Genomic DNA, 27,859 nt, shown 5'->3' with positions numbered 1-27,859 from the left:
GAGCACTTGGCTCTGCTGCGGGTGGGGAAGGGTGACCTTTCCATCCCCCAGCCTTTGAGCTGGATGAGCAGGCAGGGTCTGGCTGGATCTCCCTGTACATGCCGTGGCTGGGCTGAGCTGGGAGGAGAAGGTCACTTCGGGGATGAGCTCCATGGAAACACCTCCACGCAAAGGAAACCTTTTCCCAGTGTTACAGCATTGCTCTGGGGGAAGGCAGGCAGCCGTGCCCAGCTAGCTGAAATCACAGTTGCTTTGTTAACTTGGGGCGCAGCAGTGAGTGGCTAGTTCTGGTAGCCTGCTTACAGAAACCTGGACCCATATTGCTTGCAAACAGCACCATCTGCACTGTCGAATAATAAGGTCCACTTGGGATTTCCAGCCTTCTTCTTGAAGATCACACTCGTGAGCTGCTGCAGAGCTGCCTCTCTGCCCTCACTTCGTCTCAGCAGCGGTTTTCTTTGAGGAAACAACCAAACACTGGAGGCAAGTCCTGAATGCAAAGAGGCTGCAGGAGGACATTTGTATGTTTAACTTGCCACCATCAGAAGTTTGCCAGAGCCCAGATTTAGCAATCTTCTGGTTGTGATGCGCATCTCTCCCAACAGTCAGTTCCCCAACTGTTAAGCTGAGGCATGACCTCCGTGATGTAAACAGCCTGGATCCATCTGCTCCTAAGCACAAAGTATGTGGGAGAGGAAAAGAAATTATTTCCATCATACTGAGGCTCCTCGATTTTTCTCTCTAAATACTAACATGCACACATGCACTGGAATTGCATGCAACGCTATTAAGAGGAGATGGAGTCGCTCCAAGCAGGAAGGGCTTGGAGAGTCAGTTCTTCTGGGGCTTTGGCACTTATTACTGTGTCTATTAACTTTCCCCCTTTATGGGTGAAATTATTGATCAATTAATTCTAACTGAAAGCAGGAAAGAAAAAAAATTTAAAATTGGCCCTGTTCCTCTTTGAGAGCAGGTATGAAGCCCAAGGAGATGTGACTGCTCAGCTTGTAAAGCTACACAAGCTACCGAAATAATCCTGGCAGAAGAGAGTCAGTGGGAGCGAGAGAGGGTGGAGCATCAGTTGAAATGCCCTGTTTTCTGACACATGGCAGTTGGTGGATTTGGGACCTTGGGAAGATGCTGATCATATCGAGTGTTGCCTGCTGCTGTCCTGCAGCCTGAGCTTGGTGTCACCCAGCACCCTGCTGCAGTGAGGCAGGGTACACCTGCAGCTCTGCACCTCTTCCCAGGGAGAAGTGCTGGAGTGCAGAGAGGGAAACACGTGCTGCAGCCCCACCTCTGCTGTGGGATGGGTAGGAGGGGTGGATGGGACCTCCTTCCACCCCTGGCCTCTTTTGTGCAGTGCCCTGCGGTAGTTGGCTTTAACTCAGGTGGATGGAAAAGTTGCACATGAACCATACTGAAGATTTGCAAAGGTCTGCTCTTCCTTCTTTGTGAAATGGTGGGGGTTTTTTGTTCAGTTGTTTCTTACCTAAAACAATTTGGATCTGTGCATTCATGCTGCATCTCCAGAGCAGCAGAGACAGGACAAGAGCCGTGCTGGCTGGTCCTTACTGCCTGTGGCATGCATGGTGCCGTGGTGGCAGTGATGCCACCCCAGTAATGACAACAGCTCACCTGTTCTAGCTAATGCAGAGGTCCTACCTGCCTTGCTCCTCCTGGCAAGAAGACAGCTTATGTCTAGCTTGTTGCTGGGAGCAAGAAGATGAAAGAGTGAAGATAAAAAAAATAAACTGTGCTTGGAGGTATAACGTTGAGGACTCATGCAGAGTTTCTGATACCAGACAGGCTGTGTTTTGACTCTTTCCTCTCTCCTTTTCCTCAGTCCCTGTGGTAAACTCCTCCTCCATTCATTGCAGCATCTCTTGTCCTGTTTGGGTAGACCTGTAGCTCTTGTGAACTCTTTTCCCTTATCCAGTCTCATACTTCCAGCCCCTTTCCAGGGTGACAAAGCTGCTATAATCACTGGTATTTGTAGTCCACAGCAATAGTTGAATGGGTACAGAGTAGAAGGGGATGCTGCCTGACCTGGGAAGCTGGGTCCATGGGTCTGCTAAGGAGAAGACCTCTGGAAGCTTATGGTAGAGCAAGAAGTTGAACACCATGGCAAGAAAAATGAAATCCATCTGCCTTGTACCAAACAAGAGAGTAATTTAAATCCTCCTAATTGCTTCCACTCATCCTGGTGATGTTAAGTCTTTTCTGCCCCCCACCCCCAGCTCTTGCACTAAGTCTTTGAAAGAAGCGACTAATGTTATAATTAAAGGATCAATTTGGCAAGATTTCTTTGTCTTAAGATCTTCTTTCTTTCAGGTTGTGTTAGCGCTGCATTCCCAGTCTCCTGAGAGTTTTCTTCAGCTCCTTCAGGAGCCTTCTCTACCATCTCTGAAATCTTTTCACTTCACTTAATTTGAATTTTTTTCCCTTCCAATTTTGAGGCATAACAAATGATGAATAAAATTAAGTTTTATAGCAATTAATAAAAAGGGCGTTGAAGGAACAAGTGTACATTTTCAATGGAGGCAGGTTTTTTTTGCTGGCTATACACAAAACCTGGGCCCTGTGCATTCAAGCTGGATCAGGTGGTTTGAAGCCAAAAATGCTAGGAAGAGGATTAATGTCTTTGAGGTAGGCGGTTTGTGAAGAGGAAAGCAGGGAGACACGTCACCACAATGCAGGAAGGCTTGTGGGGAGATCGTGAGGGATAGCAAGATGCCAACAAACATGCCCGAGAAATATTACGTCGGAAGCGTGAAAGTGTGGAAGCATTTTTTTTTATTTTTTTTTTCCCTTTAATGGTTGTAGCATCTCAGGGAGTGTCTCAGATGAGATGTAAAATGGCTGCGCCCATTGTGTGTTTGGGGATTCAGTAGCTGGAACTGCTTTTGAATGAAGCTGTGTGTATAACGGGGAGGGGGAGCTGTGATGCCTCCTGCCAGGTCCCCCAGCACCATCGTGGGATGCACTTTGGTTTGGCCACATTTGGTGAGAAATGGCCACACTTGTCACTTTGTTCTGGGGGAGCTCTTTTGTCACTGACGTGGTATCTGAACATGAGTGAAGCAAAGGAGCCTTTGAGATCTTCATCTATATTCAGCAGCCAGGTGGGCATCCATATTCAATGAGGGCCTCTCTGCCTTGCTCTGCTGTACCACCTTTCTGCAGAGGGCCTCCAAGCCCTTTACAAATAAGCTCCCTGACAAGAGACATGCATGTCTGGTGTGCTGTATCCCCCAGTGCTACAGGGAGTAACAACTCCTCTTACAGCCAGCCGGACAGGATTAAAAAAAATCCACAACAAAGAGACGACTCAGTGACTTCCCCATTTTATTTCTCTTTGCAGATTATTTGCCAGCATGTCTCAACTGCTTCAGATTTGCTCTTATTTGTGCTTCCTTGCAAATGTGCTCTGTGGACTGCCTGTTGTTTGCGGACTGTGGGTGAAAAGGCTTATTTTTGATCTTCTCGACAAAGCACTCAGCAGATAGTTCTTGCTTACAGATTGCTTTTGGAGTTGTTTGTTCCAGATCATCGTAATTTCCATCATTCTGGTTAATGACAGTATGGTCATGGCTGCAGCTCTTTGACTTGGCGGATGGTTTTGGAGATGCACAGTTCCTTCATGACCAACTCCATCCTTGCAAGGGAGTGCAGGGCACTCCTGTTGGGTGAAGTAGGCAGGATGCCCCAAATGAATTACATAGCATTATCAGTTCTTTGTACATCATAGGTGGTTGGTTGTTTTGCAGTGGCAGAGTGACATCTCTAGCAGTTGCACTGTGGGTTTCACACTTGATGGTTAGTTCTGAATTAGTTGTATTTGTGTGTTGAAGGCGTCTATTAGAGTGCTTGGAAGTTCCTGGGAAGTTAATATGATGAAATGTTGAAAATTGGTGAATTTTTTTTCCATGCTGTAACTCACTTGCAGTACTGACCATACGCTTTTCATGGCTGTCACTTGCAAAGGGGGACTATAAAACTGTTCTCCGCTTACAGAGGATAAAAACTAGAGCATAGGAGGGAAGGGGAGGAGTGACATTTTCCCCGTGCTGCATGAGCCAGTGGGAGTGATTGCGAACAAAGCCCGGGGCTCTTGAAGCAGTGAAGCTGCGCTGCTCATACCAGCCCTGCCTGATAAGAACGAAATAAAATCCGGAGCTTCCATCTCTGCTTCTTGCTGCTGGGGCTACCAGACCCTCCTCCAACTTTCTGTAGCTTTCTTGCAGTATGGGCTAACTTTGCTGTTGCTACCTTTGATGAAGCATTGCAAACAGCAGACATCTGAGCAGTGGGGACAGAGATGAAAACCCCAGCATTGTTACCCTTGGAAGAGTGTTGAAACTGAGACTCTACCACTGGAATGTCTGTGGCTCCCTTCTCCCAATTATATTTGTCCTCTTTGTCATTCATTTTTCTCACTTCAGAACCATAAGCTCTCCAAACTGTTGGCTGCTCTGAGCCCAACCCAAGTGTTGTGGAAAACCTATCTTTTTTTTTTTTAAAGGTCACAGCAGGGTTGAGCTGAACACAAAGCAACCATTCACGTGTGCTTTTCTCACTTTGATGATGGAGTACTTATTTTTGGAGAGCATGCATGAAGTGTGTGGAGAGGGGATCATCTGGTCCAACCTTTCCTGGCAAAAGCACAGTCGAGACAAGATGGCCCAGCACCCTGTCCCCTGAATCTTAAGTGTCCAATGGGGAATCCACCACCTACTTCCCTGGGGAGATTCCAGTGGCTGATTATTTCTTACTCTTTCTGATTATTCCAGTGGCTGATTGTTCTCACTGTGAAAAATTTCCTCTTCTGTCCAATCAGATCTCCCCAGGAGTAACTTGTACCCATTACTCCTCATCTTTTCCATGTGACTCCTTGTAAAAATGGAGTCTCCATTGTCACTGTAGCCACCCTTTAAATGCTGGAACATGGGGGTAAGGTCTTCCCTAAGCCTTCTCTTCTCAAGGCTGAACCAACACAGTTCTCTCAGCCTGTCCTCTCACAGCAGGCTGCCCAGTCCCTTGATCATCTTTATGGCCCTTCTCTGGACCCTCTCCAGCCTGTCCACATCTTTTTTCTACAGCAGGGGCCAAAACTGAGAACAGTATTCCAGGTGTGGCCTGACATGCGCTGAGTAGAGAGTGGGATAACCACTTCTTTCTCTCTGATGGCGATGCCCTTGCTGATGCAGCCCCAGCACCCTGTTGGCTTCCTTTGCCGCAGCCCCACACTGTTCACTTGTGTTGAGCTGGTTGTCCCTTTCCACAGAGCTACTCCTCAGCCGGGTAGATCCCAGCCTCTGCTGCACTCCTAGGCTATGTTTTTTCAGGTGCAAGACCTTACACTTGTCTTTGCTGAACTTCATAAGGTTCTTGCTATCCCACTCTTCCAGCCTATCCAGGTCTTCCTGCAGGGTGGTTCTCACTTCCAGAGTGTCCGCTTCCCTGTTCAGCAAACTTCATTGGGGTACACTTGATCCCATCATCCAGACCGCTTATGACGATACTAAACAGCAGTGGGCCCAATATCCATCCCTGGGGGACCCCACTTGTGACAGGTTGCCAGTTTGAAAAGGAGCTATTTCTCACCACCTTCTGAGTATGGCCTGTCAGCCAGTTCCCCACCCACCACACAGACCACTTGTCTAGACCACAACACATCAGTTTCTCTAGGAGGAGGCTGTGGGAAACCATATAGAAAGCCTTGGAGAAATCCAGGCAGACAGTCACAAGCTTTCTTCAAGGTAGAAGGTAGCCATCAGTATCTGCCCCTTCTTAAATGGGACAGTGATGTAATGGGTAATCTCAGGGCTGGTATCTCCCAGCTCCTTCCCATTTTACCATTTATTGTCACCAACAGCTTGTCAGCCTTTCATTCTCCAATTCATGTGTCTGCTGGTGCTCTATAAATGTGCTCCCTTTTAGCATCGTCAGCTGTACTCTCCACTTTTTGCTGCAGCTTTGTCACAACACGGTGAACACGTATCTCTCACCGAAGTACACAGGGGTGTTCAAAAGCTAACACCACCACTAAAAGGAAATACAAGAAATAGGATGTTTCTGGTTTACTTTTTTTGTATTCTCTTTTTTCACCAGTTAGTGCTTTGTGAGAAGACTTTCTCAAAACAATCCAGCTTCGTTAAGGAATCATAGAATGGTTTGGGTTGAAAGGCACCTTTAAAGATCATCTAGTCCAACCCCCCTGCAATGAGCAGGGACATCCTCAACTAGATGGGGTTGCTCAGAACCCCATGCAGCTTGTACCTTGAATCTCCTCAGAGTTCTTCAGACAGTTCAAGTGAACTTAAATCAAACAAGTTCCTCTTATCCAGAAAACTTGTTGCCTCCTTCAAAGCAGGCCTATGAAGCACATCTTCCCACTGAAGAGGTTTTTGTACCTTTTGGAGACCCTGCTCTAGCCTTTGCTGTCAGTTCAGTTTAATAATCCTGGTCTGCAATGTCAGTTCTGCTATGCCTGCTTGCCACCGTCTGTTTAAGTTGAAGCACCAGGTTACAGACTGCACAGTTAGTTCAACACTCTTACTTTAGTTCCTTTACACCTCTTGGATAAATACCATCTGATCCCTCTGGTTTGCAACTGTCTCATCCATGTTTTCCAAACCGTCTGTTGTCAGTTCTGTCCCATAACCTCTAACACTCTCCTGGAGTTGAAGGTGGTTTTTCATCAAACTGTGGTGCTCAAACGTGAAGCAGAGCCATGAGCTGAGACCTCACAAGTCCTGAGGAGAGCAGCAGTATTACCTGATGTCTTCCAGATGGTGTTTCTTGTTATACATCCTATTATATATGGTTTTTTTCACAGCAGCATGGTACTGCTGCCTCATCCTCAGTGTGTAATCCAGTATTTCTCCTCTTCCCACCCCACCCTTTCTGCTGCCTCATAATGTTTTGAGACCTGTTTGGTAACTGGTTTGTTGGACGTGTCTTTATTGGTGGCAAAAGGTGATGAATTGGGTTTGAAGATGGTTGCCTTGTCCTATCAAACCATGGAAGCCACAATATTGATGTGACCAGTGCTATGTACCCACTCTGGACTCGAAGAAGCTCCAAAAAGAATAGTGGGTTGCAGTATCTGTGATTATTTTTTTTCTTAACTGGTTTTTGGTTGTTGATTTTCTTGTGGTTGAGGTTTTTTGGGTTTTGTTTTTTTCTATTTGCTTAGGGGCTTTTTCAAAAAAGGGGGCCCATTTTCAACCTGGATGCTTCCACATGGGTGGCATTTTCCCATTAAAACCATATCAGGGCTCTCCAGTCTTCTGAGCAAAGCGCACCGATGCAGTAAAAGCATCGCTGCCCTGGTGAGAGTGAGGGCACGGGGACCCAGGGAGGAAGGTGACCAAGTGTGATGGTGTCCCCCCAGGGCTCCTGCCAGGAGCAGAGATGCTCTCAGGCCCCATGAGGGGAATACCAAAGCTGTAGAGAATAATTTATAGTCAGAGGAAGAGCAAATCATCTGTGCTCCAATCTCCCTGGCAGGCTGGGCACGGTGTGTGGATGGATGGTGTCCTTGCATGCAGGAGGACAGATGGCACACTGCTTCCCAGCTCCCACTGCAACCTCCAGTGCTCACCTCCAGCGCTTGCTGTGTGCCTTTGGCTTTATGAGGCTGAACAGGGAAGGGCTGCAATGACACAGGGTTGGCATGAGTGGAGCTTGGCTGTCGTGGATGGATGTTTTTATGCTGGAGGCATCAGGATTTGGGCCAGGAGACCCAGGTGGACAAGCAGAGGTGTTGCCAGCAGGGACTGTGCTGTCTGCTTGGGGTCCTCTGAGCCCCCTCACGGAAACCCCATGGGGCAGCACAGCCCTGGGTGGGCTCTTTGCAAGGCAAAATTGGGCCATCCCTGGCAATGTAACCCAAACACGCTGGGGAGCAGAGCCCTTCAATGGGAGGCAGGCGCCTGGCTCTCTCGGCGATGTGATGCCGCCCTGCCTGTGACTTGGAGCCTTCCCAAGCGGCTGTCAGTCACCGTTGCTGGCCCTGTTCTCACTCACATACAGTATTATCTCTACCCGCTGCTGCAAATTGGCTCTGAGCAATCCTTGATCTGTCAGCATCGCCTACCCACTCTCAGATGTCACCAGCCCCCGCTGCTGCCCTGCTCGGTAACGTGTCTCTCTGAAATGTAATAATTCATTAAGTTGAGCTTAACTTTTTTTTTTCCCCTCCCCTCCCTGCCACCCCTTCCTTCTTCTAATGGACAAAAGCAATTAAGCTCCATTAGGGATCAAGCGTGTGGGAAGTGTCTCCCTCGGAGACGCTGCCGCAGCTGCACGGACCTTGTCCCTGGATGCATGTGGCACCAGCTTCTTGCAAATTATGGTTCTGTGAGCAAATGGTTGGTCAGGGGGAAATGGTGCTCAATCAAGGGGCACTAGAAAAGGTACTCCTATCCCCTCCTCCGGGAAAAGGTGATTTGAGGCTCAGCTAGTCCTTCTGGCTGTGTTTTGTCATGGACACATGATGATGCCTTCTCTTACCATGCAGCAAAATGAGACACCAACCTCAGGAGAGAAGGAGCTGGAAGACAGGGGATGGGCAAGCAGAAAGTGGCAGAGAAGGGTCAGATTCCTAGCTGGTGTAAGGCAGGGGAAGCTTTCCAGGTGCTCCCGGTCTCAGAATATATCTGCAGGGTCCTGCTGGCAAAACTTCTGCAAAGGATCTGGCTGGCATGGGGTTATGGCCTGTGGAACAGAGGTTCATCACAGCAGAAAACCAATGAACCAAAGAAGAGAGAGGCAACTTCCCTGCTAACTCTGGCTGCACATGTCATCTTCTCATTTCTTGACTTTCCAGATTTGCTAACAAAGGCCAGCGAGGGATGATGGCACAGCCAAAATGGTCCTTCCCTTTCCTCCAGCTAGGGCAAGGAGGGTTTTTGCATGATATGCTCAAAATTGAGAGCACATTTTGCTGTTGACTGTGGGAGGTCCTTCCTTCTCCCCCATCTCTCCCGCCCTCCTTCCCTCCACTTAGCCTGCTTTTCTCTTCCTTGCCTTTTGTTCTCTCCCCCTTCCCTGCCCTAGGAAGAAAGTCTCATTTCAGTCTGAAAGCCGTGATGGAGAAGGAAAGTCATTTAATGCTTAATGCCAGAGCGGCAGGAAACTTCACCTTCCTGGGGTGGAATTAAAAATGCTTGAATTGTCTGGGGATCTTAAACAAGAGATGCAGGGAACATTCAGGGCTTTTCACACAAACACTCACACACACGAAAGCCCACACAACATTAAGGGTGTAATAGCTCGGCTTGGGTAATGCACTTGAACTCTCTCTGCAGCAGACAGACCAATTCTTTCAGTTCTTTTGAATTTTTTTTTAATTTTTTTTTTTTTTTTTAGGCTGGAGATTGCTGCCAGTCTCAGGGGAGAGAGACATTTGTCTTGCAGAGAGAACGGTGCTATTTGTTCTTTGCAATCATGCTTTCCTTGGAGCAGCCTGGGACCAGGAGGGGGCTGAGGGCACGGGCTGGGTTCCTCCATGGAACTGGGGCTCTGTGGCCACCGGGGCTCGGGGACGGGACAAGCAGCTGCAGCCAGCAGATTGCACCCCTCTGATGATGCAAGGAAGGCAGGGTGTGCTGGGGGGATGTCTGGTATGAGGGATGCTCCCTATGTGCAAATGTGGTCACCAATAGAGGCATAATGTGCAGGTCAAGATGCTCCAGGTATGTGGTGTGTGACAGCACAGGCTGTGGGTCCTCTTAGAAGCAGGTCCAGTCATGTCATCTTACATATAACCTGTGGCATTGGCGGGAGGTTGCCAACATTGCCACCCCTGTGTTTCCTGCCAAATATTTCCATTTCTCTGTTTGTGTGTGATGGCCTTTGCATACATGCTTAGGCCTTTGAGTGCTTCTTCATACAGGGTGGGTGAAAAACCTGCATGGGTCTTCTGTGTATGGCCACAGGTGTGTGTAAACCAGAAGTCAGACTATGCTTACTGGCATGGTCTTGTGTTTTAACTGCACATGAGAAGTGTATATAGCCCTAGCTGTATATGGGTGTCTTTGCAGAGCTCTGGCCTAGGCTATAGGTGAAACCATATGTTTTATGTACTGAGGAGTGTGTTTATATTTGTGCTTAGGGGTGCATATGAGCACATGGCTGCTAGTACATCTGTGTGTCACGTCTGTTAGAGGCTGTATGAGCAGTGGGCATGGCGTTAGCTCTGGCCAGTGTTGCTCAGCATTTCATTTACCATTCCTTGCCTGTACAGAGCCCACACAGTGCTGCCTGCCCTCCTGCCCACTGCAGAGCTGCACAGAGCTGTTGTCCTTCTCTGGACTTGTCATGACACCTGGACAGTTTGTGTGAGACACTGAAGTCCAGAGAAGGACAACACAGGTGTCTCGAGTCCTGGGAAAATACTCCAAGGAGAAGCTGGAAAGGAAAAGGTTTCAGAGGAGGAGGTAAAGGTGGGAGACACGATCTGTCCTCCTCCATCCCCTCGCTGCCTTCACACTGTCCTCAGTTTTTATTCCCTGAAAGGACACACAGAAGCTGAGCTAGTTCTGGAGTTGGATAGCACTGAGAGCATCCTCCCCACACAGCAGTGGCTCCCAGCTGAGGCATGCAGGGCTGAGCAACCAAGCAGGGGGTTTGCTCCTGTGCATTCATGCCTTTTCTTCTGCAAAGAATCCCTCCTCCTCTCTGATCAGTCACCCGTCCCCTGGCCATGCTTTGGGTGAGGAAGGCCATACCTCTCTCCAACATGCACCAGCAGCCCTTGGCTCATGCTCGCCCTTGGTACTGGCCTTCCCTTCCAGCCCCCTGTGCACCCTGTTGCCCTCCAGCTGCACTCTCACTGCCCCCCTCTGCCCTTCCTCAGAGAGTTTGCCAAAGAGCGTGAGCGAGTGGAGAACCGCCGAGCCTTCATGAAGTTGCGGCGCCAGCAGCAGATCGAGCGGGAACTCAACGGCTACCGGGCCTGGATAGACAAAGCGGGTAAAGGCTGGCAAGCCAGGGGCAGCTGCTGGGGGGATGGTGGGCACTGCAGACTGCTTGTTGTGCAGAGTGGTGGGGGTGGGAAGGGATCCCTGAGCATCACCCAGTGCAACCCTGAAGTTGCACAGGTGCTCACATGGTGGCACTGGGTGCATGGGTGAGCTCGGCCTCAGGTGGTGTGATGGCCCTGCCAGGCTGCAAGCAAGGACATCGCCCACAGCTGATGAAACCTCACATTCTGTGGTATGAAGCTGTCATATTTTGAATGTGAGGCATACTACATCTCCAGGGGAAGCTGTGAGCATCATGGCAGTGAGCTTTGCTCTGCAATGGTTTCCTTTCTCTTGACGTTTACTGGAGTCCCCTGCAGCAGTGGGCACTGGGAAAGTAGAACAGTGAACAGTGACAGTGGTTTTCCAGCTAAACCTGCTCCTGGAGCAGTCTGAAGGGGATGCACCCACCAGTTCCCACCTTGGGGCTCCTGGACCTGGGCAAGGGCTGGGAGTGATGGAGATTTCTAGGCTTCCTGCTGACACCCAGCCAGGCACAACAGCCTGTGGGTGCTGGTCCCCGAACTGCCACAACCCATGTCCTTGCTTGCCCCTCACAGGGATCAAGTCAGTGCATGCAGCTCTGGGAAGGGAAGACTTATACTTTAATCTAGTGTTCAGACTTGAAAAAAGATGGTTATCTTGAAATGAGCCATGAGCCACAGACCTCAGCTTTGGTCATAGGTTGGGATGTTGAGCCCTAGACCTGTCTATGATGTTCACATTCTTTAGTGGGGTTAATTACAGGGGAGGAAGAAGGGTTGATTACAAGTAATTTTTCTTTCTAATGCAATGTGTGGTAGCTGTCATTTGCCACCCTCCAGAATTTGCTTTTGGACACTTAACCAATACTTGGCAAGAGTTTGCAACCTAGAGCAACCATCTCCAGGATGGGCAGAGTGCTTAGGTACAAGGCAGTGAGGTCTGATGTGTTCAGCCAATGGTGTCTTGTCTCCTGATGCTGAACTGTGTGTTTTGCATAGAGGAAGTCATGCTGGCTGAAGAGAACAAAAATACTGGGACCTCAGCCTTAGAAGGTAAGACAAGCAATGCCCTGCCTAAAAATCTGCCTGCCTTTCCTTCTGCCTGCCTGTAGCTGGAGGATGAAACCCTCCAGCTGTGATGGAGGCTGGGGATGCCCCAGCGAGGTCTGCAGCCCAAGAGAGGGGTGCAGGGAGGTGGGTTGACAGGATAACCCCCAGAGAACATGGAAGCCAGGAGGTGTCTGGTCCCACACAAGAGAGAACTCTGGACTAGGGTCATCTGGGTATCTCTGTCCTGTTGTGAGACCTGAGTTAGTTAAGTACTGATCACCAGGTCCTGGTCCAGTATGCTGGCTGCTGGCAGAGTTGGGCCACCGTGGCTCTAACAGCCATTCCTCTTCCCTTCCCAGTGCTCAGGCGAGCCACCATCAAAAGGAACCGGACGGATGCCATGAACCGTGACTCAAGTGATGAGCACTGTGTCGATATCTCCTCCGTGGGTGAGCGGAGGCTGGCGCAGAGAAGACCTCTTCATCCAACCTTGGGTCAGTGCAGTTTGGAGCTTGCTTCCCCAAAATCTCTGCCAGCTTAGTGAGTTGCCAGGAGACTATCACATATCGCTGCCAGTTTGGCAGCAAAGGGGGAAAACCACCTGTTGCCCCCTGTGCCACATAAAAATTGTCTGGATAAGTTGTGTGCCATAAGACCAGTGTCTGTGAGCCATCTGTCCTGTCTCATGTTGCAGGGAAGGCTGGAGCACCCAAGGCCTACTCTCTCCTCTTTTCCCTTAGGTAACCCCTTGAGTCACTCTGGCCTCAAAGGTGCCAGAGTGGACGGTGCCTCATACTTACGGCACAAGGAGCGACTCCTGCGCATCTCTGTTCGCCATATGGTGAAATCCCAGGTCTTCTACTGGATCGTCTTGAGCCTGGTGGCTCTCAACACTGCCTGTGTGGCCATCGTCCATCACAACCAACCAGCCTGGCTCACCCACTTCCTCTGTGAGTCCCTGGCCTTTGTGTAGGTGTGAGAACACTGTGTGGGCAGGCAAAAACTCCTGCAACCTTCTTATCTCCAGTGGCTGGAGGTTGTAGTATACCTTTGCTCCTTGCCTCAGGGCATGTGGGCATGGATATCACCAGAGTCATCATGGTATGGAGCTGGGTGGGGAATAACCTGAACTATGTTCTCTGTTGATAACAAAGGACTGTGTACAGCCATTTAATTCAGCTTTGCCCTTGACCCCATGGCCACTGATGACTGTCTCAAGCCCTGTGAGCAAACACAGAGGAGTTTTACTGACCTCATGACCTTCAGATGTGATATGTTTGTCAAGAGAGAGAAACAAACTGAAGGTCTCAGATGGGTTTATCCTAAAATTGTGAACAGTGGTGATGGAAAGCTTGCTGGAGATCCATCTTTGAACACCTGCAAGCAATTGCTGGAAAGGCATGAGTTTGCAGGGAATGGGGCTGGTCATGGGAGAACTCGCTGGTTAAAGTTTTGGTTCATGGAGATCCCAAGCTTGAAACCAGTTACTGGAGCATCCCCCAGCCCTCTGGCTGCCCATGGCAGCCGTGTGTTACTCCTGAGTTGCTGTAGTAGGTACAGTGCTGTTTTCGTAGCTGTGTTATTCTTACTCACCTTGAAAATGTCCCTGTCAAGCACCGCATGTGCCCACATACAGGTTAGCATGCTCAGGCCTGCCGGGATCCCAGCACGCTGCAGTGTGGTATGGCAGCTGGTCATGGTGAGAATCATCTTTTGGACAAGCTGAAGAGCCAGACTCTTGCTTGCTAATGTTCACAAAATAGCTGGAGGAGCTTTTCATGGACACTTGGCTGTTCGGCTTGGTTACCCTGGCCAAGTTCCAGCCATGCAATAATTCAAATCCAGGTTGCTAATATTCCTACAGTGTCATGTGGTTAATGTCTTTGCAGACACCTCAGCCACTGTTGAATAATGCTAAGGGGCAGGTCTGCTCCGTGCTGGCCATCTCTGGGCTTCTCAGCCTTCTAGGACACTGGTGAACCTACCTTGAAAGATTAACTTGTGGGGTTGGTGCTCTGTTATGTACAATATATGTCCTCACAGATAAGCTTCCCTCATCCCATGCCCTGGCCTGAGGGAGCTCTGGGAAGCAACATGGTCCTCAACTTTTCCCATCTCTGTGATGTACTATGAGTGGATGCATACAGGATGCTCCTCACAGATCAGCGTCCTGAGGGTAGCACATCTGGGTTTTCTCTTTCAGACTATGCAGAGTTCCTGTTTCTTGGGCTCTTCCTCCTAGAGATGTCCTTAAAGATGTACGGGATGGGGCCACGTCTTTACTTCCATTCTTCATTCAACTGCTTTGACTGTGGGGTAAGCAGCTCCAGAGATCGGGGGTTAGGGGGAGATGTTTGGTAGGTATCTGCAGCACAAGGCACTGAGGAGCAGAAGAACAGGATGACCCTTGGGACAGCCTGCCCATGCCAGACCATGACACCAGGTCTTGGACAGGGTGGTGGGTGCCTTGTCTTCAGGCACATGAAGGTTTCCTGCAATGGCCTGTCCTGAACTTGTCTTTGACTGATGACTATGTCTGCTTCTCAGGTCACAGTGGGAAGCATCTTTGAAGTGGTTTGGGCTATCTTCAGGCCAGGAACCTCTTTTGGGATCAGTGTCCTACGAGCCCTTCGTCTCCTGCGAATATTTAAAATAACTAAGTATGTACCAACCGTCACCCTTCATCTCTGGCTGTGGCTACAGCCCTCATTCAGTCTCTGCTGATCTGTTAGCATCACCATGAGTGCTCCAGCACTGTCTCTGTTTCTAGGTACTGGGCATCCCTGAGGAATTTGGTGGTCTCACTGATGAGCTCCATGAAGTCTATTATCAGCCTCCTCTTCCTCCTCTTCCTCTTCATTGTAGTCTTTGCTCTGCTGGGAATGCAGCTGTTTGGAGGCAGGTAGGTTGTTTTAAGTCTGGGGAAAAGGAATTTCTTGGTGTTAAAGCACTACTAGGTGCCTAGGAAGACTGTAGCCTCACCCCTCAGCCTGCTGCTAACAGTGATACCTCTCCCATACAGAAGTCCCTCCTTGGGCAGGTGCCTCTGGGGTGTGTGGGTCCTTCTGACCAGGACACCTTTCGGATTCTGGTACCAAATGCTCAGGAGACCTTCCTTAAAGTGGGAGAAAGCACTCCTAAGTCTTCTTTCCCACACCTAAGCACAAGAGAGCACACGAGTCAGGGGTTTGATGTCCTTGATAGAAGCCCATTTATGTCCTCCCGGTTCCATCTCCAGGTTTAACTTCAACGATGGGACGCCATCGGCCAACTTCGACACTTTCCCTGCAGCCATCATGACAGTGTTCCAGGTAGGAGCTGGGCTGCAAGGGGACACAACCAAATGGACCTGGGACTCTGCTCACTACCCCCTGGCTGGAAGGAGCTCTTTAAATCAAATGAGTTCCCCTCCATCAGCCTTTAGGATATAACTCACTTCCTTCCTCTCCTCCCATATAACAAAATGGATGGCAAGAGATGGAAACTCTTCCACCTTCATTATGCAGGGTAGAAGAGTTTCAAAACTCTTCTGAGGAGACCTAAATCTCCATCAGTGTCCAACATCATTTCCCTCAAGTGCTGCAGCTGTAGAGCTGGGTTATCCACTGCACAGGTTCTCTGTCCTTGGCTCCTGTGCGTTGGTGGGATAGATTGAGGGGGCTGCCCAAGTGCCGAGAAGGTGCAGGGAACAGAGCTGCTGCCTTGATTTCCTGCAGATCCTGACAGGTGAGGACTGGAACGAGGTGATGTACAACGGCATCCGCTCCCAGGGAGGCGTTCGCTCAGGCATGTGGTCCTCCATCTATTTCATCGTCCTCACCTTATTTGGAAACTGTATCCACCTGGCTGCTGTGCTTTTAATGGAGACAACCCCATCTCATCACCCTCTCTGGTGGAATAACCCTCCCCAGCCACTGCTCCTTCCTCTTCTCCCAATTGAGGGAGTCCCATCACACATGTGGCAGCCCTGGATATCCCAAACACAGAGAAGGAGCTGTCTGGAGATGCATTGAGGGCTGTATATATGGGATGGGTGAGGAGTTTGTCCCGTTGGCTGCTCCTTGCTGAGCTAGTGAGGAGCTGTCAGGGCCACCCTCCCTTGGTGGCTGCAGATACCCATGTCCTTAACGTGTGCCTTGTGCATCCTTAGCTGCTCGCAGATACTCTGCTGAATGTGTTCTTGGCCATTGCGGTGGACAACCTGGCCAATGCTCAGGAGCTCACCAAGGTATGTCCTGATTGCTCCTCTTTCTTCTTTTGCTGGTGTGGAGATAATGAAGGGTGGAGCCAGGAGGAAGGGTACTGGGAGCACTGCCTGTGACTGTCCTCACTCCAGAGCTGTGGCCATCTTGTCCCTTAGCTCAGCCTGCCTTGAAAAAGAGGTTGCATCAAGTTGTATATGGGGGCTCTTCCTCCAGAAGGGTACTTAGGGTGCTGCCCTGAAACATAAACCAGTATCACTGGGCAAATCTACTTCGACTTTGATTCAGAAAAGTGCTTAAATCTGCCGGTCTCATGTCTCTCCAGGAACACCCACACTTCACATCAAGTGTGGCTTAAGTGTTTCTCCATTTAAGCTCCGCGGTTTCATTTGCCTTCAGTCAGATTGAGATAACCCTCATCTGTCTGATGGGGTCTGATGTGGGGACAGTTATTTGCCCGAGCACTCTGGAGATGCAGAGTGGGAAGTGCTTTCCAGTGGTGTCAGTATTTATTCCCCATCTGCCTACAGGGCAGTGGATGTGATTTAGGATGCAATGGAGGATGGTGCTTGAGAAGGTTATTGGGCTTAGCTTATTTTTAAGACCATTCTGGGAAATATTTTGGGAATGCTAAAATGTTGGGGCACCATCTGGATAACGGTGAGTAGGCAGCAGCTGCAAGGGTCGTTGCTGCTCTTTGGAGGGGACCAGTGATCCCATGGTGCCTGTTTTTTTGCAGAGCCTGTCCCTATTCCTCACATCCTTGGGGGTTACTGAGAGGCTTCCATGCTGGTATAAATCTGATCTGTTAGCAGCAAATGAAATGGGGCATGGTGCTCATTTGCCTGAGGGGTGCACGCGGGGGTCCCTGTCCTCCCGCGGCAGGTGCAGGTGGCACTTCCAGAGGCTGCGGGCTGCCTCTGGGGTGAGAGGGGTGGGAGAGCCCTGTGGTGTACCACCAGCATCAATTAAGGGAGTGCTGAGTTTCTGAAAAGGCTGATTGCGCACTAATGACTCCTAATGACGTTTTTTGCTCCAGAGACACAACCATACTCATTAAAGCCATACGGTCTCTGCCGGGGTCATTCATGGATGCCTTGCCTCCCACTCCATTGGGGGATGCCTGTCTCACCCCTGTGGCTGTGAAGAAGGGAGGGCTGAGCTGGTCTACGCCATCTGGGGCTGTTCTAGCATGCACAGCCTGGCTCTTGCCTGGAGTGGGCTGAGTTCACTTATTTAAGTGGCACTGATGCCTTCGGTAAGATCTGGTGTAGTTGCATCCCCATAGCACAAGGGAAACAAAGGCTCTGGAAATACAGGTCCCCCTTTCTCCTGCATGCTTTGGCATCTAAGGTAGGCCCGTGCATCCCTCACTGCCTCTGATGGCTGCACCTTCCTTAAAACCCCAGCAATCCCACTAAGCAACTCTCCCCTTTCCTCTGCAGGATGAGCAGGAGGAAGAGGAGGCCTTTAACCAGAAGCACGCCCTTCAGAAAGCCAAAGAAGTCAGCCCTATGTCTGCCCCAAATATGCCTGCTATCGAGTGAGTGACCCCCCTGCCCCGGTGCCCCAGTACCCCCACAAGACCAGCAGGGATTCTCATCAGGGTGGAGAGCTGAAGCAGAGCCTGGCACGGCTGGTTGTGGGAGTCACCACGAGAAAAAGGGGTCCCCAGATGGGGTGACTCCCTCTCAGAATGTCTTCCCAAGGTTGGATGGAGATCAAACAGCATGCTTCCCATGAGCAGCAGTGCTTTTGGAGAGGTGGTGGAGTGGGGACCAGGTCACCCCACAGGGTTGCCCACCCCTGTCCCAAGCAGGAGCCTCAATGCTTGGGCATGGCAGGAATATGCTAGAAGAGGCTTTCTGCCCCCAATATATGGCTCACTCAGGGCTGCTGCTAGGGGTGAGGAAGGAGGCTGGGGAGGTGGAAGGTATCTCATTTTTTTTCTTGAGGAGGGCTGATATTTGTTCCTGGGGAGAGTTTCTTCATAGCAGAGCTGTGCAATTACAGCCAGGACTGGTGGAGAAGGGAGCAGCAGTGTCACAAATCTCCCTGAGGCCCCTTCCCTGGTAGCAAATGCACTTATGAGAAATGGAGCAGGATTTTGAAACCATGTTTGATTGTACAGAAATTTGATTTGGGCAAGAAAAAAAAGCCCCAAACCACATAAACCCCTGGCATGGTGTTAAGGAGGCTTGTCTCTGCATTTCAGGAGAAGAAAGTTCTGTTTTTTCCTTTCTAGATGCCTTTTCCCCCTTATTTTGCAGTGTCATATGGTCTAAATCACATAAAACTTTCAAAGTCAACATTGGAATGAGGCATTTTGATTTGTTTCCCAAAACAGTACATTTCAGTACAGCTGAAATGATTTTTTCCTTTTTTTTTTCTTTTCTTTTTTTATAGAAACCCTTCCCAGGGAATTTTAGGTTTCATTATGCTTTGAAACACAGCCAAACTCATACACAGTAGAAGCTCTTGCAGATTTGCTGAGAGAAACCGCTGTCCAGGCGAGCATTAATTTGGGGGGTTTGGTAGCAGAGATGGGAATGGTCCCCTCCCTGGCTTGGAAGCGGTGGGGTGTGATGGTCCCCCATCCTGCTTGCATCACCTGTGGTTTCAGGGGCAGCAGGAGCTGAGGGTACTTGTAAGCCCTGCCTGGTCTCCCAGCAGCTGCAGATATTTCCCTGGTTTGGAGGTGATGGGGTAGTCATAATAAATCTGTTCCTGTCCAAGTACTGGGAGGGTTTACAGGAGAGGTGGCAGAGTCTGTGTATTGTGACTGTCTCTGGCTACCAGTGGGAACGTATTAGATAAAGCGAGGGAATAGAGGGATTTAGGCTGCAGAAGAGCTTGGAGAATGGATAGACAGGAGAGAGGAAGAGGGGGAGATCTACTACATTAGGGCACTGAAGGATTTGCCCATGCTGCATGTCCCTGCTAGAGTTTTCTAGCCATTGTCAGAAATAGCTGGTTAGGAAAACAGATCACTTTAACCTTTTGTTGTTGTTTTAGTGGCATTGAAATGGGAGGTATTAATATTTGCAGATCTTTTTTCCAGCTCCTCCCCCTCATGAGTATGGGTAGGTGTAGGGGCAGGGAAAAGAGTAGGATGCCATGGAGGCGGCCATTCTTCAGCATCAGGTCTGATGTGCTTTTGATGGCGCTACACTGATGCCAGCAGCCGGGGTGGGATGGTAGGGACACCGCAGCAAGGGACAAGCCAGAGCAGAGCTGGCACCAAAGGGCTGTTGGAAACAGAGTGATGAAGCTGAGCCGGTCTCTGGGTGTGCGCAGACACAGATGGTTTCATTTCTATGTGGGTACCCAGTGCAGGCAGGTTCGGTACATGCGTTCCTGCCTGCAGAGAGGTCCGGTGGCGCTCGGGGATGAGTGCTCCCACGTGGCCAGGCTGGCGTGGGTGGCTGCGGTGCCGATCGGAGTATTGTATTTGTACATGGGCGCCGTTGGTGCAGATGGCTCGGGGCTGTTTGACAAGTGGGTGGCCAGATGGACGCATGCGGATGCTGTCATGTGTTGGTGCCTAACGTGGTGCGTGGATGCGTTTGAAGGCTCGGCCACTTGCTGCAGGGACGGCAGCAGACGCTTGCAACTCACTCTCTGCCTTGAGTGTGGCACTGGGCTCTTCCCGTGCATGTGGCCATAAGGTGACAATCGCCAGTGTGACTCACCCCGGGGCTGAGGAGGCTGAGGGTATCGTCACACTCGCAGGACAGCAGCAAGATGCACTCTGTCTCGCCTGCCTCAGCCCTGCATGCACACAGGCACTTAGTCCCATGTGGTTGGAGTAAATTTGCTTGCATGCCCTACGCACACACGTGGCATTTGCAAAAAAGCAAATCCCGTAAATCACTGCGTGCACATTTGAGTATGCTCACAGCTGTTTGCTTGGAGCCATGCGTATCTGAATCTTTTCTGTGCTGATACAAAGGATAAAGCCTTGAATCTTCCAAGCTACCTCAAGTCAATGTAGGTGAGAGGCACTGATAGTCCTGTTAAGTTCCTCTGTGTTGGGGCTGCTCAGGTGACAGAGGCTCTGTGGCATCTCAGCCCTGGGATTGTGCCTTGCTTTTACTTGGGAGCTTCATGTTCCCCTCTGTGGTCTCAGGGTAGCCACAGCGATGGCTCTGAGCAGCTTGGAGCTGGTCTGACACATTGCTTCCTCTTTCACATAGTCACATGTTACTCGGGAGAAGTGAATTTGGAGCAGTTTGAAAAAGCTGTTAAATATCCAGGGATGTACCACGGCTTCTGAGGGGCCGCAGCCTGCAGTGCTCTCCTCGTGCTGCTGCTGCACAGCTGGCTGGCATGGGGAAGGCTCCGTAGCCCCCACACAATGGATTGCAGCACGTGAGTGTGAGCGCAGGCAGCCCTGCGGGCAGCTCATTGCAGGTGTGCAAGCATGTACATGCAGGGGGGGTTCACTGCTGGCTGCTGCAATCTGGCATCCCAGCAGCTGGCAGCCAGTAGGCAGAGGTGCTGGCTATCTGGGGCGGGGGGACACCGCTCTGCATTGCCCACACGAGTTCAAGGAGGGCTGAAGGGGGGATTGAACCGATTTGTTTTTCCTCCCCAGAAGAGACAGGCGAAGGAGACACCACATGTCGATGTGGGAGCCACGCAGCAGCCACCTGTATGTGGGCCGCAGGGGCATGTGTTGTCTGTGGCTCCTGTGCTTTCTGTGCATCCATGGGGCTGGGGCGCACGCTGCTCCCCTTCGGCCTCCTCGGCAGGGGAGGGGTCGTGTGTGCGTGCCTGTGTTCAGTGTGCTCCTTTGCACCCCTGTTTGTGTGCACGTGTGCGTGCCTTTGTGGATTTGTGCGTGCCGCCGTGGTTTTGTGCGTGCCTAACCTCCTCGCGTGTGTGCCATGCAGTACGTGTGTGTTGGTGCGTGCCGCTCCCCATGGATGAGCAGTGTCTGTACACATGTGTGCTTGTGGGTGTTTCCGTGTGCCTAGGTGTGTGGGGAAGGGCATGTCTGTCTTCTCCAGGGTGTTGGTGTGCACGTTTACAGCACTGCAAAGGTTTCATGGCATAGCCCATTCCTCCCTAGAGCACACCTGTGGGAATATATAGAGAAGCCCAGTGGAGCTCCTTCCCCTGCAGACAGCCAAAACTGCTGCTCCCCAAGCCTCAGGACAAGCCTCCTACCTGGGATATGCTGGGTGAGAGGTTGTCCCGGCAGAGCCTAGCTGAGCACAGGGAAGGAGGGGGCCTCCTGTGCCCGGTGATGTTCTCCATTTCAAATGTCTCAGAGGGCTGTCTCTCATTGAAAAAGGCAGGTCTTGTACCTGGCATCTTTTCTCCTCTTACTCACTGTCCCCATCCCATCAGGACTGCCACCCTTGCTGGAGAGTCCCCTGCACCATCATTGTACCATTAGGGCAGCACCACTCCAAAAAGGAGCCTGGCTTTAAGAAGCTGATGATGCAAAGACATCCCCAGTGCAAGGAGGGATCCCCAGCTGCAGCAAGAAGGCATTGCCTGTATTTAAGAAAGTGTACCCTGGCAATCACAAGAGGAAAGTGGTCACTGCCTGGCTGGGGTAGGGCAAGCCAGGGTGCTGGCTGCTCCCAGCAAGCTGGCCATGCTGCCTAAAAGCTTCAGGGCAGCTATGAGTCTGCTGGGGCTGGTCCTCCATCAGTCTGATGCCTTCTGGAGGGGCAGAAGTACAATTTCAGTCCCCTTTCCAGCCCCCCAAGGGATGCTGGAGGGCTGGGGACAAAGCAGGATCCCAGCCCATAGCCCCGGGGATGGCATTTCCTTCTCTCTGGGATTCCCAAATTAAATGAAGGGTGGGTGCTTCACTGGGGGGAGCAGCCCGGATGCCGATCCCTCCCTGTCTCACGTTGCAGGCGGGAGCGTCGCCGGCGGCACCACATGTCAGTGTGGGAGCAGCGCACCAGCCAGCTGCGCCGGCACATGCAGATGTCCAGCCAGGAGGGCATCAACAAGGATGAGCCACCCCTCATCAACCCCCATGCCAGCATCTTCCGCAGGAAGAAACCAGGGGACGGTGTTGCCCTGGAAAAATGTGCTGAGGAGCAGGGTGGCAAGGGTGAGCGGCTGCCGGCCGAGGGACCTGAGCAGCCAGCCTCAGGAGCCAACCCTGGCGGTGGTGAGGCCAGGAGGACCCCATCACCCCGGGCCAAGCGAGACAAGGAGCTGTGGCACCAGAAATCGTGCCATGGGAACTGTGAGCTGGGTGAGCAGGACGGGGCAGGAGGCGGCATCGAGGATAAGGCCAGGATGAGGCAGAGCCAGAGGCGCAGCCGGCACCGCAGAGCCCGGATGGAGGGGAAGGAGCCAACTAGTGCCCTTGGAAGCCGCTCAGCCAGCCAGGAGATGGGTCTGGAGGAGGCCAGCACCACAGTGGGGACGCAGGATGGGGACCAGCGTGGGGATGCAGCTGCAGCGGAGGCCTTGATTCAGGGGGAGATGGAGGCCAGCGGGGAGCCCATCAGGTTGGTACCCAGGGAGGGCATGTTGCAGTTCACATAGGTCCTTGTTCTCTCCCCTTACCTTCTAAGCACTTCTTTTTCTCCTGCATCCTTCCTGCAGGACAAACGGGGTCCCTGCCAGTGAGGCTGAGCTGGTTGGGACTGCTGAGGAGGGCAGCTCCCCGCAAGCAGCACCTGAGCCCCACCAGGGGAAGATAGGCAGCCTGACAGAACAGGACTGCAGCAGCCCAGACACCAGCGAGCAAGCGCTGCTGGAGGCTAGCCGCACCGTCAGCCGGAGTGAGCCTGACCTCTCATCCATCACCCCCAACACTGAGAAGGCCACGGAGAGCACCACCATAATGATCGATGTCCACGACTCTGCTGTGGTACAGAGTGAGGACCCATCTCTCTTTCCCTCTCCCAGCCCTCGGGGACCCTGGGGTGGGATGGAAAGCTGCATGCATGGCTTTTCCTATCCACATCCATCAACCGGGGGGGCTTTAATTTCTGGTCCTTGCAGCACCTCCTTCCAGCACCCCAGTTTTGCAGGGGAGCCTGAATGCAATGCTTGTGTGCCACCGTCCCCCAGGGAGCTTCTCCCTTTCTCACCTCCTTCCCACCCACCCCTTTGCCTGATCCCTCCTTCCCTCTTCCTCTCCACCCGGGCAAAATACTCGCATCCTCTGTTTTTCCTAACACGTCTGCAGCCTCCGCCCAGCTCGCTGCTGCTCAAACCCCTTAACAGCATCCACACTGTCAAGGTGAGCCGCTTTAAATGGTGTTATTAATTAAACAGCACTGTGAAAGCTGGCCTTGTTAAAACCCCTTTTGTCTGCTTCATCTGCCAGCTCATGTCTTTTCTTCCCTTCTGGTTCCTCTCCCTGTAATGACACAGGAATGCAAAGCAGAAACCAGGGGGGTTGCACGTGCCCAGGTGGCAGGGACACCCCAGGGTGCTGTCTGTGTGCAAGGTTGGGCAAAGGCTCTTTGCTTTCCTGCAGTTAGCAACAAGACTGATGGCGAAGCCAGCCCCTTAAAGGAGGCTGAAACCAAAGAGGATGAGGAGGAGATGGAGAAGAAGAAGCGGAAGAAGGAGAAAAGCGAGACGGGCAAAGCAATGGTCCCACACAGCTCCATGTTCATCTTCAGCACCACCAACCCGTGAGGCCCTTTTTGGACTGTAGGAGCCCAGGGCTGGGGAGGGCTGCAAGGGGAAGCACCCCTAGACATTACTGAAAACAGGGGATCCCCTTGGGAAGGGGGCTGAATATCTCCCAGACAGCCTGGATAACCAGCCTGGATAACACAGCATTTCCCAAGCCCTGACAGTGCTCTCCCTCTGTCAGTCACGCTCATGGTTTTCTCTTCCGACTGCTGATTGCCAGTTGTGATTTTTATTCAATGCTTGTTACACTCTTCTGCGGTTTTCTGCTCCCCTGTAGCTCTTAACCAGCTCCAGCAGCCTGGAAGAATAAGCACCCCAGTTTCTCAGGGACTCTCCCTGGCTGGCTGTGGAGTGTTTGGGGGGATGGGACAGCTGAGAAAAGGTTTCAGCAAGCACAAACCACCATTGGGCTCCCTTGTTTTGCTCCTCAGACTTTGCTACCAATATTTCTGCTCTGGAAGCCAATGATGTAGGGTGGGTTTTGCACATGGGCCATGCTTGGGCCATGCCAGGGGCTCACAGATCAGGGTGTGGGCTGTCTCCCCGTAGGGTGCGGAGGGCTTGCCACTACATCGTGAACCTGCGCTACTTCGAGATGTGCATCCTCCTGGTGATCGCCGCCAGCAGCATCGCCCTCGCGGCAGAGGATCCCGTTCTCACCAACTCCGACCGCAACAAAGTGATTGCAAACCTTCCCTGCTCCCCCCATCCCGCAGGCAATGCAGACAGAGGTCCTGTAGGATTTTAGCTTCCATGGTGGGGCACATATGGGACATGATCAGGGCAGCTGGTGGCAGCACCTGCATCACGTCATGGGGTCTGACTTTTTCCCCCATATCTTCCTTTATAACCCCTGGAAGCTGCTCTCAGCCTCCCACGTCTGAGGTTTAGAGCCTGGGAGCAGACCAGGGTCCTTTATCAATAGTAAAGTAGCTTCACTGGGGAGAGGCTGGTGTGCACAGGGACTGGTATGGGGGAGCATGATTCCGGCTCACAGCATGATTTCAGAGCTGCTTGTGCCATGCATGGGAAATGTTTCTCTCCTGCTTATGCAGGCTGGGTTTCTGGCTGTCCTCGACTGTTAGGGTTTGGGGCAAGCAGACCCACCCTCTGCACCTCAGCCAAGCATGCCCTGGTGCAGGGTAGTAACAAGGTCTGTTGTCTGCTCACAAACAGTGAGCCCGTTTGCTAGGCAGCAGCTGCAGAGCACCCATGCTCTCTCTCTGCAGGTCCTGAGGTATTTTGACTATGTCTTCACCGGTGTCTTCACCTTTGAGATGGTTATCAAGGTAAGAGGCCTCACGGGCTGGCTATGCTGGGGTTGCTGTGTCCCGCAGTGTCTTGCAGTGGGTGAGAAATAGCTTCATTTTTTATTTCTGATCCTAAATTTGGGTGATGGAGACTTTAAAGCCTGGTTCTTAGCGCTGGAAGTCGAGAGTGCTCAGCACTGGTTTTATCAGCCTCCAGGCTCCCAAAATATGATGCTCCTTGATATATACCTGAGGCACAGGGACAGGTCTGCTGCTCCCCAGCGATGTCCCTGTCCCCAGCACATCCCAACTTCAACTGCTTCTACTTGATGGCCGAGCTGCTCATTCCCTGCCTGTTTTTCTGATGCTTCCCCCCCCACAGATGATCGATCAGGGCTTGATCCTGCAGGATGGCTCCTACTTCCGAGATCTCTGGAACATCCTGGATTTCATCGTGGTGGTAGGAGCGCTGGTGGCTTTCGCCTTGGCGTAAGTGGCTGTTGTCATTGTCAGCTCTTTGTCTTCCCTTGGCTGGGGTGGGAGGAGGATGCAACTGTGTGTTATGGCTACCAGAACCCGATTTATTTTCTTTTATTTCTCTGCACCCTTCTGCTCTGCTTCTGGGATGGCTCCTGGCAGCAGTACGTGGCTGCTCCAGAGATGTATTTCTCCTTGTTTGTCAAATGCTGGTGAGCAAGCAGGCAAAGGGCAAGGCAAGGAAAACTGGACATGCTAGGAAGAGGTTGGTGGTCCAAATGGACTTTGAAAGAGGGCAGAAGGGGCTGTTAGAGAGGCAAAAAGACCTAAGGGTGTCAGAGCTGGAGTTATACACCTGCTATGCATCCTGGGACTCACAGAGACAGCAAAGCAAAGGTGGAGCTGCCCTCTGAATGTGTTTGTGCTAGAAATGGTACCCTCAGCTGGTGGCTTTTTCTCTGCTCCAAGGGGGAACATTGCCCTGGAGCCCTGCAGGGATGGGGGTGCACTCAGTGAGGTTTGTGCACACATCTTCTGCAGCATCACACCAAGGGCAGGATGCTGCATGCTTGCTCTGCAGTGTGTTCCTGCTGCACGCTACCATGCACTGGGTCTCTGGTACCGAGCTTGTGGCACCTGCAGGTGAGTCCTCCTCTGCAGAGTGGCTTGATGTCTGTGGTGCCTGTGCCATGGAGGAAAGAAGCATCCGGGGATGACTTTTGGGGTGCTCTGTCCTGGCTGGGGCAGGTGGTGCAGTTGTGAATGCAGGGAGGGATGCACTGGCACCTGGAGAGCAGGGCAAGGGGCACACCCTGGTCTGCGAGGCTGTGGTGCCCTGTCAGTGCCCAAGGAGGGAGAGGAGGTGGGTTTGGCATGCTATTGTTCTCTGTTTGTACCTTTGACTGTCAGTGGTGTCGTTAATGCTGATAAGAAGGGAGGGCCTGGCAGCTGCACAGATTGGAGCCCCATCCTTGTCCACAGCTCAAGGTATCATGCAAGGCTTTTGGGATGGCTGGGTCCGAGCCCCAAGCCTGTAATCCATCCCTCCCATCTCACCTCAAGCTGGGCAGCAGCTCCTTCCCCTTGCTTTTGCCCACTCACACCCTCACTGGCTCATTACTTTTGCCTTCCTCACTAGCCTCACCCCTCTTTTTGCCCAGTGCTTTCAGTCACTGCTCTCTCCTACGGAAGAGCACACAAAAATTCAGCTTGCTCAGCACAGGGATGAACATGCCCCTGGGCAGGGCGGGGGGCTGACCAAAGACCCCAGCATGGGGAAGGGGCATGGGGCAAGTCTGCTGGCTGTGAGGACATTGCTCTGAGCTGCTGGGAGGCCACACAGGCCACCACAAGGATGGATCCAGCACCACTGGGGTCTGTCTCATCCCCCCTCTGCCAGGGCATCCCCTCAGAGCATGTCTGGGGGGCTCAAGGGTATTGGCAGCCTGAAGATGCAGGGTGGGTTTTAGGGGCTTTAGGAGGGCAAGGGAGCATTTCCTTCCAAAGCATCTTTCATCAAGACTTTTTGATGTCTGAAGGAGCATAGGTTGATGACTCAGCCTGCTCCTGGGTGGAGTGATGTCTCTTGCTCTCACCCCATAAAAGTGGCAGTTCCTGGGGTAGCCCCTGGTGCTGGCAGGGTCCCTATATGCCAGTGCCAAGCACATGGGGAAGCTGCCATGTGGTGTCCAGACTCGCTTGTCACCTGTCTGCCTCCACCCAGCCTCCCAAGGGAAGGACAGGTCCCTTTGGGCATGCTGAATTCTCAGGGGTGAGCACCCCCATCAACTGTGACACAGAACCCCCTCCGTTGGAGAGGGCCTTTGCATGTCCACATACGTTTGTAGCAAGTATATATGTCGCCTGCTCACTCTTGTAGCCATGGATCGGTAGATACTGAGTTGTTTGTGTTGTGAATGAGGGCTCTTCATAATGTAAACCTGCAGGATTGTCCCTCCTTGCCATATCTAATGGTGGCTTCTGATGGAGGAGAGATGATTTCATGGCTTCAGGGGTGAGTGGAACAAAGGAACTGCAGTGATTTCCAATGGGTTTATAGGTTATAAAGCGTTATCAAGAACACCTGCCTCTCCCCTTGGCACCCCGTCACTGCCATGGACCCAGGAGCTGCAGGATGTTTGCCAACTATACATGTCCCAACCTGCCTCCCTCCCTCCCTTCATCCTGGTCTCGAGAGGGCAACTCTGACAGTGACATCTGAATCCCTATGCTTT

The 27,859-nt window shown here is 51.7% G+C and overlaps 1 protein-coding gene across 1 annotated transcript in view; it reads left to right on the top strand.

Moving 5' to 3' along the window:
- The window catches only part of LOC113482608 (voltage-dependent R-type calcium channel subunit alpha-1E-like), a 90,948-nt gene that overhangs the window by 33,722 nt on the left and 29,367 nt on the right, over positions 1-27,859 (top strand). The window contains exons 7-24 of the mRNA XM_026853393.1: positions 10,868-10,983; positions 12,017-12,070; positions 12,427-12,561; positions 12,808-13,017; positions 14,271-14,383; positions 14,615-14,727; positions 14,838-14,969; positions 15,306-15,378; positions 15,784-15,901; positions 16,228-16,295; positions 17,715-17,812; positions 20,867-20,923; positions 22,146-22,754; positions 22,852-23,126; positions 23,735-23,894; positions 24,448-24,577; positions 25,128-25,187; positions 25,531-25,637. Coding sequence (XP_026709194.1) covers positions 10,868-10,983; positions 12,017-12,070; positions 12,427-12,561; positions 12,808-13,017; positions 14,271-14,383; positions 14,615-14,727; positions 14,838-14,969; positions 15,306-15,378; positions 15,784-15,901; positions 16,228-16,295; positions 17,715-17,812; positions 20,867-20,923; positions 22,146-22,754; positions 22,852-23,126; positions 23,735-23,894; positions 24,448-24,577; positions 25,128-25,187; positions 25,531-25,637 — 2,628 coding nt within the window. The remainder of the gene's footprint in view (positions 1-10,867; positions 10,984-12,016; positions 12,071-12,426; positions 12,562-12,807; positions 13,018-14,270; positions 14,384-14,614; positions 14,728-14,837; positions 14,970-15,305; positions 15,379-15,783; positions 15,902-16,227; positions 16,296-17,714; positions 17,813-20,866; positions 20,924-22,145; positions 22,755-22,851; positions 23,127-23,734; positions 23,895-24,447; positions 24,578-25,127; positions 25,188-25,530; positions 25,638-27,859) is intronic.

The sequence above is a fragment of the Athene cunicularia genome (assembly GCF_003259725.1).
Source record: "Athene cunicularia isolate RWA chromosome 8 unlocalized genomic scaffold, athCun1 chr8_part1, whole genome shotgun sequence".
NCBI lineage: Eukaryota > Metazoa > Chordata > Aves > Strigiformes > Strigidae > Athene > Athene cunicularia.
This window is presented reverse-complemented; position numbering and strand designations above follow the sequence as displayed.